The sequence below is a fragment of the Vulpes vulpes genome, chromosome 13, assembly GCF_048418805.1.
Source record: "Vulpes vulpes isolate BD-2025 chromosome 13, VulVul3, whole genome shotgun sequence".
Taxonomy (NCBI): Eukaryota; Metazoa; Chordata; class Mammalia; order Carnivora; family Canidae; genus Vulpes; species Vulpes vulpes.
The window spans coordinates 31755108-31773550 of NC_132792.1; the positions used below are offsets into that span (position 1 = coordinate 31755108).

The 18443-nt window shown below is 35.6% G+C and overlaps 1 protein-coding gene across 49 annotated transcripts in view; it reads right to left on the bottom strand.

Moving 5' to 3' along the window:
- Positions 1–18443, bottom strand: part of RIMS2 (regulating synaptic membrane exocytosis 2) — a 589976-nt gene that overhangs the window by 88672 nt on the left and 482861 nt on the right. For 29 of the 49 annotated variants that reach the window (XM_072734082.1, XM_072734080.1, XM_072734079.1 and 26 more), the window contains one exon: positions 3212–3453. The exons of the other annotated variants lie outside the window; for them this stretch is intronic. In XM_072734082.1, coding sequence (XP_072590183.1) covers positions 3212–3453 — 242 coding nt within the window. The remainder of the gene's footprint in view (positions 1–3211; positions 3454–18443) is intronic. 49 annotated transcript variants of the gene reach the window in all.

The window sequence follows — 18443 nt, forward strand, 5'->3', positions numbered from 1 at the left end:
TTAAAATAACAAAACTCTTTTTTGTCTTCATTTCCTGCAAGCTACAGTTCTATCTCTATGTTTCCTTTTTGTAATAATAAATCCTAGAAAGAGCTGTTTCTATCAGTACTATCCAAATCAATAGCCACTAGTCATATGTGCCTATTCAAATTTAAAGTAATTAAAAAAAAATGTAAAAAAAAAAATACAATTACTCCATCACAGTAGCCCTTTTTCAAATGTCCAACAGCCATGTGTGGCTAGCACAAACTTAGCACAGATACAGAAAATTGTCTACATTGCCAAAAGTTGTATTGAACCATGCTGGTCTAGACTGTAACTAGAAGGAGAAGAGTAAAGTCTCCAGATCCATGCTGCCTGGATTCAAATCCCAACCTCTACTCTTCACTACTTGGGCAATCTTGGGAAAGTTATTCCCTTTTGTTCACTGGTTTCTCTTCTGTAAAATGAGCATAGTAGTCATTAATTCTTGCTTCATAACATTATTGTGAGGTTTAAATAATTGACATGTCAAGCGCTCAGAATAATGCCAGCACATAAAAGTGCTCAATAAGTATCAGATGTTTTTATTTTCATTCTTGATATCATTCTCACGGACTCTACTTTACCTCCCATTTTCTTTGTCTGCTCCCATAATGCCTTGACCACAACTGCAAGGTTGGTCAAGGTTTACCAAATTCCTCATCTTGCCAAATCCAATGGTTAATTCTTAGTCGTCATCTTACCTGACATGCTGATCGTCTTTCTTAAAATGGTTCCTTTGGTGACCAAGGTACCATATTCTTTCTTCTCTTCCCTTCTCTTTCTCTCTCTCTCTCTTTTTTTAGAGGCTGCTCTTTTTTAGGGCTTCTTTGATGAATTCTCTCCTGGTTTTTCAATGTTGGAATATCATAGAGCTCACTCTTTAATTTTCTTCTTGATTCAAGCCACCTTAAATAATCTTATCTAGTGCCATGGCTTTAAATACTACCTGCTGACCATTCCCAAATTATATCTTCAGTCTTGACCTGAGGCTCTAGACTCATTATCTAACTAATCTTATAACAACTGTGTTTACATGTCTAAACAGGCATCTCAAAATCAACATGTTTAAAACAGAGCTCTTGATTCCCTGTGAGGCTGAATTGGCTATTGATATCTTATACCACAAAGTGATTTTAAGTTTTCAAAGCATCTTCTTATAAATTTTAAAACACCGTCTTTATAAAAAACCTTGTTAGAACAGGAGGTGTCACTTTCATTTCTGAGATGAACAGTCTATGATTCAGAGTAGTCAGGTTTTTAAAGAGGTCATATTTGATTATCTTCTATAACTCAGAGTAAGCAATAGAATCCGAGTCTCCTCATGATTTTGATGTGTTTTCTGCTAAGTTACAATGCTTAGTAAGTCATATTTAATCTTTAGAAATATTGACTTTAAAGGCGAGTTTCCACTTAACAAGCAAAGGAACATGCAAAATAATAGGGCAGAAGACAGATGACTTAGCTGCAACGTGTACTGGTCAACAGACCTATATAAATGGTTTCCCTTTTGCCAATTATTGTTTCCATGTGATTGCTATGTTATCACCCAGAATAATATCACTATTCTTTAGAAAGATCCTATTTTGCTGAGTTTTCTACTCTTTAGTAGGTAAGTAGTCTTGTCTGAAAATCCATAATAGCGCAATGATGTTTATTTTTACAATGATGTTTATTTTTACCACCTTTGTTCTCCATGCACCTGGCACATAGTAGGTGTCCAATATTTATCAAAAAACTCTAACAAGCAGAAATAATTATTTAGTTTAACACCATATATTCTCTAACATATATAAACTTATGAATGTCTGTTTTAGGTTCTTCATTTTCTAATTTTTAGGCTTCATTTTTGGAACAGTTTTCGGCTTACAGATGTTTGTAAGTTTTAAGGGAAAAAGGCAATGAAGTTCTAATTGCTAGAGAAATATTAAAAAATCTCAAGTTCAAAAGGTCAACATCTATCATGTAAGTATAGAATAGCTAATTATGGATAAATACTGTCGATTTAAAAAAATCATTGAAATATCTCTATGTCCATGAATTAAATTTTTATTTGTATATTAAAATGTAAAATAACATTTTAAAACACCAAATGAAAAATTCCTATCAATAGTCATATTAAGCATACAACCACCATATAGGGAAAACCATCAAATAACTGTTTCAATATAATATTATTATTTAAGGCTTAAATTCCAGAATTGCTGTTATAGTTAGATTAAAAACAAGATTAGTTGGGTCCAGGAATTAATGTATCCTCAAATTATTTTGTGTTGCAGATTTTTGTCCTGATTTCTGTGTGCAAGAACCCTAGTAATTCAAACATACATAAGAATTCACCCATTTGCCTATAATCTCTTTGCTGTAAAAGAAACACTATTATATGCTTTTGTTTGTTTGTTAAGTAGAAGATAAGTTATTATTTCCAAGATACCAAGGATTTAATGTTTAATTATCAACAACCATTTGAAAAGACAACGCTTTGACTCACAAATTTCTTAATTGCTAACTGTGGCTTTTCTGAGTAGGAGTAGGAGCGCTGTATCTAATTTATTTTTGCAGATGTGATTTAGAAACTGAATTTTAAAGTAGCAAAGCTTTGAATATCTTCACTATCAGCAGAAAACTCCTCCATCTCTGCTTCTGGAGAATATTGCTACATGAAGTTTTAACAGGAAAATAAAAACTGCAGTAAGAAATTGATACTACTGGTAAACGCTGCTTACGAACTGAAAAAGAATTTAGGCTGTCAGCAATAAAAGAACTATATTATTCACACAAAATCTGAGGTGTCATCTTCATCACGGTAACTTGCTGAGAATGAAAATTAATTTGGCTGGTTCCCTCTTGAGGAACCTAAAGAAAGCAAATATCTCACAGATCAGATCTTTGCAAAAGTATCAGCAACCGGCAATCCGGGCTACCACAGCTCCACTCCTCCCTGAGGAGGACAGACATTCTGAGCATCCCAAGAACAGGGGCGACGGTTCACTGCAAAGCACGTTCATGTGTCACTGGAAAACAAAGTTCTCGTTTTATTTTTCAGAGAGGTTAACTGGATTATCATCCCCCTAGCTCTCTGGAACATGGCACCTTCCATTAAGTACTGCAATAGAGTGAGCAAGAGAAAAGGATGTGTATTTTAACGCCAACTCAAGTAGGAAGTCAAAAGTAACACAGAGAGGCCTACCCGTCTGGCTGAGCTGGGAAGCGCTGCGACTCTTCCGGGACAGGCCAACAATGGCCACCATCTTGGCGCCAATGCTAGAGCGCCGCTTTTTGCCGCTGGTGCCCAGGGCACCCACTGCAGTGTCAGACTGGCTGCCATCCGTCTTCTCCAGCGAGCACATGTCTCCACTGATGCTGGTGCTTTTAGCCATGTTCTTCCCGGAGACGCCCATTTGTCTGCTTTGCATTTTGGATGTAAAGACACTGTAGGCCGATGCACCATTAAAAGTGAGGACCAGAGTGGAGAGGAAGAGACAGAAAATGTATTTTAGATGACACATTCCGTGATATCACGTACAGGATGTATCGTGAGGGTTTAAACATTTTCAAGTACCATGGTCTTGAATGGGCTTTATTGAATATTCAGGATCAACCAAAATCAGTAGGGCTTATTTAGGATAATATCCTGTCCTGCGAGTGCAGAGATGCTGTAAAGCAGCTGTATAACAAAGGAAGATGCTTCCAAAAACGTCCTCCTCTAGTTTTCTTTAATATTGCCTTCAAAAAAAAATTACATGAGTGGGAAAATTCTCCAAAAAAATAGCACAGATTACAGCATCCACTGCTAACAGTGGCCCTTCAAAATAAGTTTTGTCTCATAAGATTTATCTAATAATAATTAAATTTTCTAAGAGATTGATGTTTCCATTAGTTTTGATTTAAAAATAAAGTATTTCACTTAACATAATTTCATGTATATTGATGTCTATATTCCAAAAGTAATTCATTTGAAAGAAGGAAAACTCATTGTCGGTTTTCTAGGCAATATGATCAGAAAGCAATCAATGTCTCAATGAAGCATGTAAGCTGATTAACGATTACTGATTACTGATGATAATTACTGATCAGCTGATTACTCCCATTGACACTGTTAGCAGTGATTACTGATTACACCCCTTGGCAGTAGTCAGTCTCCTGCCAACAGGAGTCATTGAAGACAGGACCTTTGATTTTTCTGTGATCACTGGAATGTGGTAGGAAGTTGTAAGGGGGTTGAAGAATCTGGAAGCAAGCTATCCAGTTGGCACCCCAAATCTGAAAGAGTGCTTGCTTTTCAGGAATAGGAAAAATTATTTACATATCATTTTGACTCAGGATTAGAGTCAATTTCTGCTTTAATTTGGTTCTGATAATATGAGTGAATAACACATAATTATAGGAGCAAAGGAAAAAAATCAAGGAACATTAGAAATATTTTAAAAAAGATTTTATATATTTATTTGAGAGAGAGAGAAAGAGATTCTGAGTTGGGGGGAGAGGGGAAGGCAGAGGCAGAAGCAGACTCCCTGCTGAGTAGGGAGTCCCGGTAATGGTAACGTGGGGCTCCATCCCAAGATCCTGAGATCACGACTGAGCCAAAGATAGCCGCTTAAACAAATGAACCACCCAGGAGCCCTAGAAATATCTGTATATGTCTATTAAAGAATGAGAATTAGAAAACTGGCCTATTGAGGTAAGCTCTTCTTTGTAATTCAATTTCTTGGTCTTCTTAAGAAAACTTTTTTTTGACTCTATCTTAGAGTAAGATCTGCTAAAAGGCTAGGACCACATGTTAATTTTATGTACATTTTTCTCCAAGTATTTCAGAGGGGAAAGGCCTAGTGTAAACTTGTTTTAAAAATATAGTAAACTAAGGGCGCCTGGGTGGCTCAGTCAGTTAAGCATCTGCCTTCGGCTCTAGTCATGATTCCAGTGGCTTCAGGGATTGAGCCCCACACTGGGCTCCCTGCTCAGCAGGAAGCCTGCTTCTCACTCTCCCTCTGTCAAATAAATAAATAAATAAATAAATAAAATCTTTAAAAAAATATATAGTAAACTCTATCTTACCCCACTTACTGGTTTAAGAAGAAATGTGGCATAAATAGGCCAAAAGAGAGAACAATGTATATGCTTCTACAAGAATCCCAAATCAATCATTTTCAAGCTTGTTTGATTTTGCTATCATTTAATAAACAATAATAGCATAAAATAGAAAGAGTTTTGGAGGCAAACATATGGGCTTGACTCCCAGTTTTGCTGTTACTTAACTGACTTCCTTAGAAGAATTCATTGCTGTACTCTGAGCCTCTCAGATTCATATTTTATAACATGAGAATATTCTATTTTCCCTTCTTATTGTAAAGAACAGAGATAATAGATCTAAAGTAAAAATTTAATAAATTGAAATCATAGCAATTTTTATTAAGGAATATGGGCAACAGAATAAGGCTAAAGCTCTTCAACATGTATCATATAAATACTTAACAGTATCAATCAAAATGATATTTATAATTATAAATTTTAAAAACTTTTGAAATTAAAATGCCTATAATGTCTTTAATATAGTCAGCATTACTCAATGGACACTGACAGGAAACCCAGGTTTGATCTCAGGCTGCCTCATTTGGGAGAGCCATTAGCCTTTTCTGAAACTTAATTTCCTCACTTAATAAATGAGAAAATGTGAGTAAAGCACTAAACAGAATGCCAGACACATAAGAGCTCGATAAATGATTCTCCCCCCCTTTCTCCTTATCACCACCACCACCACTACCACCACCACCATTGTCCATTGAGCATCCATTAAACATCTTAAACTGGAGTAGCTTTAAGGCCCCCTTTAACTATGAAATGCTTTGCTGCCCTGTGATATTTCTTATTCCATGGATTCTGGGCAAATAAACACAGAAATGCAACGTACAATTTTCGCTGTATGCTGTCATAAGAAAAGCCTAGAAAAGTTAAGTTTAGTTGAAACTAAGGCTTTCAAAATAGTAACATGCTCCATATAATATGTCAGAGTAACCTAGTACTCCTGCCATGTAAGCATCTTTCTCTCAAACACATGCTTTTCTAAAAGAGACACTTATGTCATTCCCTACCAAGAAGAAAAAGATAGACTCACAAAATATTGCTTAATGTACCTTATGATTTTTGCATTTTAATTCTCATGATTGGATATTAAAGCCATGAAGAACTTTATCAAAATTAAGCAGGATCCAATGAAACACTAACTGGAACTGATAAATCAGTTTGTAGATAAATATTTTAATGACAATTTGGTTTTACAGAAGTATATTTTCTTCAACCTAACAACTTGGAAAATGCATTATATACAAAAAAAGTTATTAAAAGTTTTTTAAGATGGATCTTCTCTTCATCTTCTAGAACCTTCAGACCACCAGAGATGAGTTTTGAATAGCTGCCCTCCAGTGCTGTGTTTTGAGGAGGGAGACTGAGGCTAGGGTATCACTACTGGTTTCCTTGACTTTCCCTGTTCCACATGACTTAAAACTACAAGCAAACAATATTGCAAGCAAACAACCTATCAAACAAAAATTTTAAAGTTTTATGACTCCTGATTCATGAACTACGTTGTAGTGAAAAAAATGTGTAAACACGGGTGATTATTTGGAATACTCAGTGTAGTTAAGAGAACACAGATCCATTACATTAACAATTACAAAAGAGAGTGTTTCTAAGGGTCTGGTGATATGGTAAATTTCTAGTACTGTTAGTGGGGTCACAGTAATGGACTTCTGAAGAGCAATCTAGCAATATGTATCAAAAGCCTTTAAAAAAAAAAACAGCCCAGCTTTTAACCTATCGAATCTACTTATAGGTACATCCTAAAGGAAAACTTAGCAATGTGTATAGATTTGGCAGTAACATTTACTGTGGAATTAATTATAATAACAACACACTCATACACACAGGGAAAACCTCATAAATGTCTAATAGTTGAGGGTTTAAAATAAGTTATGTTCATCAATAAAATAGAATATACCTTTGAAAATGCTGTTGCAGATAAGTATTTATTGATAAAATATGTTCCTGATATGGGTGGGGGAGGAAGCAGGTATTTGTAGCCTAGCTTTGGCTGGCACTCATACCAAATACAGTTACCTTGCTGCTAGGGGACACAGATAAATTCAAACTCTCAAGGTTATCCATTCCATCTATCTATCTATCTATCTATCTATCTATCTATCTATCTATCAATCTATCTATCTGTCATCTATTCTTACTAAATAATAGTTGGGGAAGTCTGGATTTGTGAGATGATCTACCATTTCCTTGTACAAGAGGCAAATAAACAGAATATGAAAAATAAAATTATAAGTTCAGAATGTTTTGTTCTTAATGTGAAGAAAGTATAAATGTACATGGCAAAAAAAAATCAAGAAAGATATACTGTGAACAGTGCACTACAAGTGGTTTTAACTTTCTCTGGTTGGTAATTATGCTTTTTACAACTTTTTTTTTTATATTATTACCCCCCAACACACATAGCAATAAGAAAAAAAAATTAAACAAATTAAGGGGAATCAAAGACTAACCTTTTTCTTTTTAGATAGGTCAAGTTATTCAATCCACATAGTTCATTCCACAGGCTAAATGGATAGCATGGCTTTCAAGCTAATCCTAAGAGATTACCACACAATAATATCGGGTGTTGGTATAGGATACTCAGTTCTAGAAAGAGATAGAGCCATTTCTACATCTCTAAATACTGTTTTATACATGTTTTCTAATTTTTGACTTTAGAAAAAAAAAACAATAAAAAATCATATACACTTAGTACTCTCACTGTAAAATATGTGAAATTGCCTGTGCCAGTCATCTATTTTACAACATAATTATAAATGTTGAAATTGTATCCTGAAAGATTTTTTAAAGGGCAAATATAATACTGTCAATTATTAGGAGAAAAGTAATGAAAGGCAAGTGAAATATTTGTAGATATTCCTCAGAGACTTAAAGAGCATACCAGGGGTTATAAGAGTATGTCATTAAATTAAATGAAGTTTATACGCCATAGGGCCAAAAGTGTTAATTAATAGTTTGAATGAATAGAGCTAAATGGTTTGGCTTAAAATAATAAATAGCAAACACAGGACAAAGACAAAGCCTGAGTGTGTGAGTGTGTGGGCAGGAGAATAACATTGTAAATAAAATATATAGTCATGTTAAAACAAATATTTCATCATATTGAGAGCTGGGAAGGTGCTTAGGAGAGACTTAGCCAAAGGGTTAGAAACCAGAGTGGGGGTGGGGGTAGTGGTATTCAGAATGTTGTGGCCAGAGATACAGAGGGCGCAGCAGCTAGTACAGTGGAGCATGAGAACTGCAGCTCAGAAACAGAATAGACACTTCTGGACAGGAAGTAGGCAGAGATAATTCTAGGAGTGGAGGTATTTATAACATGTTGGGCTAGGAAGTGGTGCTAGAGGGCCTGCAGGACTCAAAAGGTAGAAGACAATTGTAATTATGGTAGAATGGGGGAAAAAAACACTCACTGAGATTGGCCACGCTCTCAAACATTATGGCATCTTGAAAGGTTTAATCCGTTTTCCTTCCCATTGTTATGTTTCTGGAAGCAGGTGCCAAGGGCTAACCATATACCTATCACTGTGATAACTCAAACTTATTTTGCATTTGATTAATATACTATAATGTCTTAGTATAGGATCTAAATGTATCAGAGGGGATGTGTGTTTGTCTATGCCACAAAGTAGATATCCAGAGTTAGGGGGGACTATTTAACTAAATAACAAAGTATTTTTAGCCAAAAAGATCTGCCTATGTTTGATGACAAATATAAGTCACAGAGCTGTGTTTAAGGTCCAAGCCCTGGGTCTCAGGGAAGGAAAGGAGTGCCTCAGTGTCAACAGAGCAGATCGCTACTTACTTAGAATAGTTTAAGGAACACCGGGAAGGCCTGTAAGCTCCAATATTCTCTTCTCAAACTTCTCGTTAATGCCTAAAGTTCTACCATATTAAAGATTTTATTTTTAAAGGTTTTATTTATTTATTCATGAAATACACACACACAGAGAGAGAGATAGAGACAGAGGTAGAGGGAGAAGCAGGCTCCATGCAGGGAGCCTGATGTGGGACTTGATCCCAGGACCCCGGGATCACAACCCGAGCTAAAGGCAGATGCTCAACCACTGAGCCACCCAGGTGCTTCCATATTAAAGATTTATTAAAAACAAAAAATTCTCCAAGGGGAAAAAGAAAGATTTATTTCTTAGTTTGAGGTTTGATCCTTTTTAACATATCACTACCTCTAGGCTTAGATTATTCATTTAACGAATGATCATTTAACAGGTATTTATTTTGTACCTCCTACACAGCAGTTCTAGGAGTCAGAAGTACAGCAGAGAAGGACAGAATGCCTCTGTTTTCATGCAGCTTTCATTTTTATGTCATGGGGAAAGACAATAAATAAGTAAAAGCCATTTTCAGATGGTGATACGTGATCTGAAGAAAATAAGGTAGAATAAAATATTAACAGGGACTGGAAAGTCTTGGGGAAAGGACAACATTAGACAGGGTGGTCAAAGAAGACCTCTCTGAAGAGGAGACAACTGAGCTGAGTCCTGAATGATGAAGTCTGTCATGCTAAGGAAGGTGCTCTAAACTGAGAGGAGAGCAAGTGCAAATATCCTGAGGCCAAAACATGCTTGGTTGTTAGAGGGAATTTATGAAACTAGTGTTAACTGAATGAGGTAAAGGTGGGGATACTAACATAAGATGAGGTTAAGAGAGAATGAGGCCTGGATGTGTTGGGTTGAATATATGTCCTGCCCTATGGCCTATTCAGATATTCCACTAGAGTGGTTCTAAGTCCATGAGGACATATACTGCACAGGTGGTGGCACCAAGAGACCTGGGATCCAGACTAATATTTTATCTCTAAATATACCATTAAAAGCTATTTTGGAGAGAACATGACTATCTTCTTTAAACAGTGATAGATTTATGAAGGCTAGATCATTAAAGATATTAGGAATATTGATTTACTAATTGAACACTTATACATTTATTTAACCTCTTCAGTTCACCTATATATTAGTTCTTCACAGTTTTTTAATTTTGTAAGTTCTCCACCAAGTCACTGAATAACATATCTCCATCACCACCACTCTGGGTATGAAGACACTTATTTTAAGAACAAAATTTAAACATAATACTTTATAAATCCTAAGTCTATGTTTCTCTGTCACACAGTGATCATGGTTTCCAATAATTTATTTTGTCCATCCTTATATGATCACTTTCCAATATCTTTTATTATGTTAGCTGTTGTCTTTGGACTCCCTCTAGCTGTGGTCTGTCTCCCTTAAAAAGTTAAATGCAAAAATTGTGCTTACAGTGTAGGTATTTCCATCATGGCACTTGCTTTCACTATTGATTTAAGATAACAATTTATAAAGAAACTTTATACAAGAATGATGATTTTAAAATGTTGTCATTAGAACATGTATCATATGGAAAGGACATGTCTTCTCTGACTTCAGCTTTTTCTTTACAGTTGTTCTCAGTGACAAGATCTAATTTATATTTTGTTTCTTTTTCTCCTCCAATTTTTAGGCTTGCATACATTTCTGTATTCAGCAAATTTAAACTACAGTAAACATTCTTGCCATTAATTAATTGGTTCCATTAGCAAATACCTACTGTGTTACACCTACTTGATGTTAGGTCCTAGAGGAGCAAATGGCGGCTGAAGGAGCTCCTGAGCTCCAAGCTCCTGCTCAGTAAGGCCAAAACCGACAGGAAAAGTACTTTTTAGTCTCCATACAAAGGGAGAATTTTCTCTAAGTGGTCTGTTCAAAACAAGTGTCTGTTTCTAATCATCTACCCAGGGGAACCATTTTCTAAATGGTGCTAAGGCTCCATTTAAGCTAGAGTTGGCCCAGTGCTAATAAAAACAATGAATGCACCCCACTTCTCCCTTTCCCTCTGCAGCTCCCTCTGCCTGTGCCTGCTCTCTCTCTCTTCCTTTGTCAAATGAATAAATAAAATCTTTTTAAAAAATCTGCTAAATATTCCTATTCTTTTGTCACTTCCTTAATATTAATCTTCTTTGTAAGCTCTCCACTCAATGTGGGGCTTGAACTCACAACACCAAGATCAAGAGTCATGGGCTCTACCACTGAGCCAGTCTGGGATTTATGACCTGAGCCAAAGGCAGAGCTTAACTCACTGGGCCACCCAGGCGCCCCTGTTGAGAGATTCTTAAGGTGAAAATGGTGTAGGGATATAGGTAAAAACAGCTCAATGCACTTGAAACAAAATCAAGTATCTAGCCCCTTTAAAGTGAAACATTTGAGGTATTCTCTATTCATGAGGAAGTATCAATAAAACAAACGATAATTATGATATTATTCAGCAAGGTTTGGACAGTTCTCACCAATGCAAAAAACTTAAAGATTTGAGAAGAGGAGGCAAATTTTTTTTTTAGATTACATGGTTTCCTTTGGGAAAAACCCAAGGGAATCCATTGAAAACGGTTTGGGGATACCTAGCTGGCTCTCTTAGAATAAGGTCACAGGCTCTTATTTTCAGGGTCATGAGTTTGAGCCCCATGTTGGATATACAGTTTACCTAAATAAATAATAAATGAATAAATAAAAACTTAAGAAAAAACAACACAAAATGAATGAGGCACAGCCATTATTTAAGGAGCATATAGTTTAAGAATGCAATAAGAGGAGAAATGCTTATAAAAATCAGTTTAAAAAGTGTTATAACTATCAGGGAAAATCTCACAGTACTATGACACTTCACCAGAGGGAAAGAGACCATTAAAAATCAGATCTAGAAAGTTTTATGAATCTGGGCCTTGTAATGTGTAAAAATGATAACAGAGAGAAAGAAAAATATTAAAGAAAAGAGAATATTATGCATGAAATGTAGAGGTAAGAAAGAACATGCCATGTTTTTAAGATGAGTAGTGAAGTTTGGCTGAAGTGGAAGATATTATAGGCTAAGGGTAGCAGAGGTTAAGTCCAGAAAAGCAGGTTAGATTCACATTGCTATGTGGAGATCTATAAAAAGAGTCACTGAGGCTGATGGAGCTAGAGAATAACATAAAATTATAAATGAGGAATGTAAAAGAGTGGAAGGAGTCCTTAAGCAGTTCTCTACTCTGTTCTCCTCCTTGCAGGTATGGGGTAAAGTTATCTTTTCTTACCCCCTTGAGGCTTGAAGTGATCTTCTGAATTGTTTTGACAAATGCAATGTTAGTGAAAATGAGTTATGTCACTTCTGGGTGGAAGCATTTAATTGATGGAGATGAACTCCAACTTCTCTTTCCCTTTGCCTGGGACTGTGGAAGACAGGGCTGCTATCAGATTGGGTCCCAGAGTGACTACAATGGGAAGAAATAACTTGTGTTGGTTATTGTCATTAGGACTTTACAGGAATGATCTGGGGGAAGGGTATAGAAAACCTAAGCTCCTATATTGCTATTACTAATAGAAAACAAAGACTAATGGAAAAATTATTTGGAAAGAGCCACCTGTATGGCTTAGTATTTGGATCTGGGAATAAGATAATAAGAGCTCAAATTAGAAAGCGTTTGTCATATGCCAAAAGCTACTCTAAGTGTGTTGTATGAATTAACTCACAGCTTTTTTTTGGGAAGAGGAAACACCCTTTAAGAGCATAGTGTTTGCCTGAGTAGTGCTGGTTTAAGAAGTGATAACTACTGAACCAATGGAATTTTCTGATGGAGAGGTTCTGTAGGAAGAAGCCGGACACTTAGAGCATGTGCCCAAGGGAATAGTCAGGTCGAAAAAAGATGGAGTCAATAAATGTTGGCTGAACAGGAGAGGATAAAGGAAGTTAAGAGGTGGCTTACATAGGGAAGCCAAAATTGTAGAGACAGAAATGACAACACTTGAAAAGATACTCTGCTGAATACTTATAAAGTAAATACTTATAAAGGTTAGGAAGAAGAGGAGTGACAGGAGAATAGAGACGCATGCTCAGAACTAAGAAAAATAGAATAGGGTTAAATTCCATAAAAGACAAGAGAAGAATGTGGTTCAAGAAAATTGAGGTGATCAAGTGATGCAAAGAGTTCATTAGCAGGAACAGTTAAGGAAGGCTATAGATTTGGAATTTTATTTATTTATTTATTTATTTATTTATTTATTTATTTATTTATTTATGATAGTCACACAGAGAGAGAGAGAGAGGCAGAGACACAGGCAGAGGGAGAAGCAGGCTCCATGCAGGGAGCCCGACGTGGGATTCGATCCCGGGTCTCCAGGATCACGCCCTGGGCCAAAGGCAGGCGCTAAACCGCTGCTTCACCCAGGGATCCCCTAGATTTGGAATTTTAAAGGCTACAACTGGCCTTTAAGAAAGCAGCTACTGGGATGCCTGGGTGACTAGGGGTTGAGCATCGGCTCAGGGCATGATCTCGGGGTCCTGGGATTGAGTCCCACATCGGGCTCCCTGCAGGGTGCCTGCTTCTCCTTCTGCCTATGTCTCTGCCTTTCTGTTTCTCTGTCTCTCATGAATGAATAAATGAAATCTTTAAAAAAATAAAAGAAAGAAAGAAAGCAGCTACTGAAATACAGATCAAAGTCAGTTTCTAAGAAGTTGACAAAGAAACATGATGTAACAGAGTGGAAGCTATTAAGGTGGATACTATTTTGGAGAGATCTGAAATTAAAGGGAAAGAAAGAAATGGTAAACTCATGGGAGTATCAAAATGAAGATTTTAATCTTTCATAACTGTTCATGAAAATAAGGATTACTAGTATATTACTTATTTTTTTAGGCAAAATCAGAAGAACTTGATGAGAGAGAAAGATTAAAAAGAAAGTAAAAAATTGACACAAAATATTTCCTCAAGATGGAGAAATACATGAATTTAAGAACTAAAGTGAAGAAGTTTGATTTAGCACATTAAACTTTGTTTCTTTGCTCATTGGGCCTCTGTTTCCTAACCTAGCAAGTGAGGAGATTAGAGATCATTAGGAGACTTTAACTTCCACATTTTTATGACTGTAATACCTCTGTTAATCTGTTTTTTTAAAAGATTTTATTTATTCATGAGAGGCAGAGACATAGGCAGAGGGAAAAGCAGGCTCCCTTTGGGGAGCCTGATGTAGGACTTGATCCCAGGACCCTGGGATCATGACCTGAACCAAAGGCAGATGCTCAACTGCTGAGCCCCCCAGGTATCTCTGTTAATCTGTTTTTAAAATTAATTCCTTTCAAATTTTTATGGTTCTTTTTCTTTGTTTTTAATTCAGCTTTGCCTTTTGTTCCCCACAATTTTCCTTAGTATATGATTTTTAAGCAATAACATCTCTTCCTTCACAAATGTTCAGAATAAATTCCACAAGTCTAACCCAGTAATTTAGTATATGTATCATCTCATTAAATTCTTCTATTGTTTCATCTGTACTTCTCAGGTAAACCCGACTATTTCTAAATGTGAATGTTTTAGGCAGGAATAGACTTCCTTCTAACTCATTTCATTTCAGCTTCTTCTGATTTTACACATGATTACACAGTATTTGCTACTCCATAAGAAGTCCATGACAAATATCAGAAATATCAGATAGTATCCTCACTGGCCTATACACTGCAAGCATCAATTTACATTTTCACTATTCTTATCAATATCAAAGGAGCACTAATAGTTAAGATTTTATGAAAATTAAAAAAAAATAGACTGAGCTTTGACTTATTCTTGCTAATCATTCGGCTCTATAAGTGTTATCAAGTTTGTAGAGTAGTTAACAAATGGTAACTATTCTGCACTATTGAAATGATTACACTAAGTAAAAATTCACATTATGCCTCTAAAAATAATACTGAAAGCTAAACTGAATATGAAAGTATTCTTGGAGTGTAACTTACTGACATCAAATCACACATTATGAAAATATTCCTGGACTGTAATTTTTACTCATCTAAAATGACTAGATGTTGTGTTTTAAAATGTATAAAAATATATGAATAGCTATATATTAGGAACATTAATTTTTCAGACTAAAAAGTAAAAAATACATTAGTCTCATATTTTGAAAAATAGTAGATACTCGTTTTGAAAACTTGATTACAAATCAAATCCAAATTTTAAAATATCTCTACTTTGTGTAATCATTTTGCATGCATCATTTCAGAGTATTAACGTGCTTTAAAAACTTACATATCTTGATGAAATCTAATTATTCATTATCTATATAACTTCCATAGCTACCCAAATCAATCTTTCAAATTCACAAAGAATCTACCAGAATTTGTGGAGTCCCATGGAATTAAAAAACCCCAAAACTCATTCTAGAATTTTTTTTCCAAGAGGCTATGTATTACCTGTACATTATTCCATTATATTTGGAAACAGTGATGCTTTGATTAAAGTTGTGTATATTTTCCTTATATTTGGCTGACAGTGATCAAGAAAGACAAGTAGTTTCTTGCCCTTTTACCTTTCTTAGCAACTATTAGAGTCTAGTAAAATGATTTGTAGGGCACCACTGTTCCAAATTCCTGGAACTGGTGGCTTTATGTCACATTCTTCTTAATGAGCTCTGAATTATTGCTCACAAAAGATAGCCATTTTTTACCATCTATCTTCTTTCTAGCAGGGCTCAGGAGACTGGGCTATAGGATTTGGAAATGTCAGGGAAGAGATGCTTTCTGAGACAGTGCTGTTAACTAGACAGTTATCTAGTCCCTTGCTCACATGGTAGAAAATTAGTGCTTAGAAATAAAAAACCAAGAAGGGGTCTTTCCTTCAATAGTATACACTGACAGGCTACAATTACAGATATTTAAAAATAACTAAACAAAGTTCCTAGTGAGAATTTTTTATACTTTTAAATTCAATTTTTAAAATTTTATTTACTTATTTCAGAACCAGCAAGCGAGAGAATGCAAGCAAGGGGGAGTGACAGAGGAAGAGGGAGAAGTAAACTCTCTGCTGAGCAGGGAGCCCAATGTGGGGCTCGATCCCAGGACCCTGGGATCATGACTTGAGCCAAACGCAGATGTTTAACCTACACTGCTGTTTTCCCAGGTAGCCCTGCATGGCATGGCAGGCTTCCTGGTTCCTAGGACCCCTTATAATTAATTCCCTTTTCCTGAGCTTTTCCTGTGTCTCTTCTTGTGGCCACACCTGACTGACCATCACCTAGAACACTGAAGAGTATGTATGTATATATGTATAAAAAGACTGTATGTCTTGTCAAGGACCATGGTATATAGTCTTAGTTAATAAGTTTAGAAAAACAAGATAATACCTTAGAAGAGTTATGAAGCAGAATTCCCAGGTAGCTTTCATGTGTAAATTATGTTGTAAAGTATAGCATTGTATCTAGGTTAAGACTTAAATTTGCATACTTTAAGTTTAATTTAGGCATTTCATGTTGAAAACAAAATACTTATATGACAGGCAATCCCTTACTTTTCGTTAAAATATACTTTTCTTGCCTAATTAGATGAATACTGGTAATTTCTCTTTGACTAAATCCAGTGTTAATAAAATGCACTGTAAAATGCACTGTATTAAAATTCTCAAAGACTATCCCTTTATTCACTGCTGAAGAACATTTTATTATTCTTTCATATAGTCTAGTGTACAATGTTTACAGTTTTCCTACTATTATTATCAATCTGAAAGATATAAAGAATAACATGATAAAACTATTCAGTATACAAAAAACCCCCAGATTTTCTGCAGTTAAAGTAATTTATTTAAGGCAACAAAATCTGGTAACTTATCACGGAGTGAGACTTAAATTTAGGTTTAAAGTTAGTCAGACATGGGTTTCTATCCTATTTCTATCATTTAATAGATAATGACCTTGAGTATATATATATATATTTTTTAATTTTTATTTATTTATGATAGTCACACAGAGAGAGAGAGAGAAGCAGAGACACAGGCAGAGGGAGAAGCAGGCTCCATGCACCGGGAGCCCGATGTGGGATTCGATCCCGGGTCTCCAGGATCGCGCCCTGGGCCAAAGGCAGGCGCTAAACCGCTGCACCACCCAGGGATCCCTTGAGTATATATTTTAAATCTGTTCTGAGCTTTTAGTTTTCTCATGTAATTATTCTATATTTTTCCACTTGAATGGAAGCTGCGTGGTGCAAGGACTTTACTTCTTCTGCTCACTGCTAAATCGCAGGTTTTAACATAATGCCGGCTGCCTGGTAAGTACTCAGTAAATATTTATTGAATAAATGAATGAATTAATCTAACAAAACAATAATAATACTCTCTCATAAGTTTGTGATGAGATTAAATGAAATAAAATATATACAACATTTAGCACAATGTCTAGAATATGGCTCACATATGTTAGCTTTAGTTATGTATGTTTACAATTAAATAGGGACATTGAGGCTTTACTTAGAACAGAGATGTAAACTTGCTAGATTTATATGAAGTAGATCCTTCAGGGCAGCCCCGGTGGCTCAGCGGTTTAGCACCGCCTTCAGCCTGGGGTGTGATCCTGGAGACCGGGGATCGAGTTCCACGTCAGGCTCCCTGCACAGAGCCTGCTTCTCCCTCTCTCCCTCTGCCTGTGTCTCTGCCTCTCTCTCTCTCTCTCTCTCTCTCTGTCATGAATAAATAAAATCTAAAAAAAAAAAAAAAAAAAAAAAGAAGTAGATCCTTCACATAGAGCAGTTCTATGGTCTCATAGTAATGGTCCCTCAGACTACACCTTCCATCATTTTAAACTTTTTTTAGTCATTTTAAACTTAAAAAGATGTATTCCAAATAAAATATTTATGATGACCTTGTTAACACAGATATTAAACTAATAATGCATTTACAAGTAAATTCAATTTAATAGACATTTACTGAGTAACTATAAAATGTCAGATACTGAGGTTGGTGGTGAATGAAAAATTATACAGTTTTGGCACTAAATGAAATGGTACACACAATCTATGTGAATAAGTGTACTCTTCCATTTTGTTGGTAAATAATGAACACAACGGGAAATCCGCTTTATTCTACAGATCATCCTTCTGAAACACTCCTATACTCCAAAACTCAGACTTTACCATAAGCTCCCTTTGCCTGGAAAGAATGCCAATTTAAATGCTAATTGTTATTAAGACTGGATAAAAAAGCTAAGTGAGATTAGAGACAGAGTGATAGACAATGAAGAGATTATCAAAAAGGAGTCACCATTTAACCTGGGCACACTTGTGCCAGAAGCGTTCCTATGAAACATTAAAGTATTATTTTCTCAAGTTTGTTTTGAAAACTATCAGCAAAATTTAAGTCAAGGATATTATTACTTCCCTTACAGTTAGCCACTTTATGGAACTAATACAGTTTCATTTTCAAATGAATTTTGTAGCGTCAAAGGCTAGAAAATAATGAATAATAATGAAAATAAATATCTATTCATCATAATGAAATAATAAAGATAAAT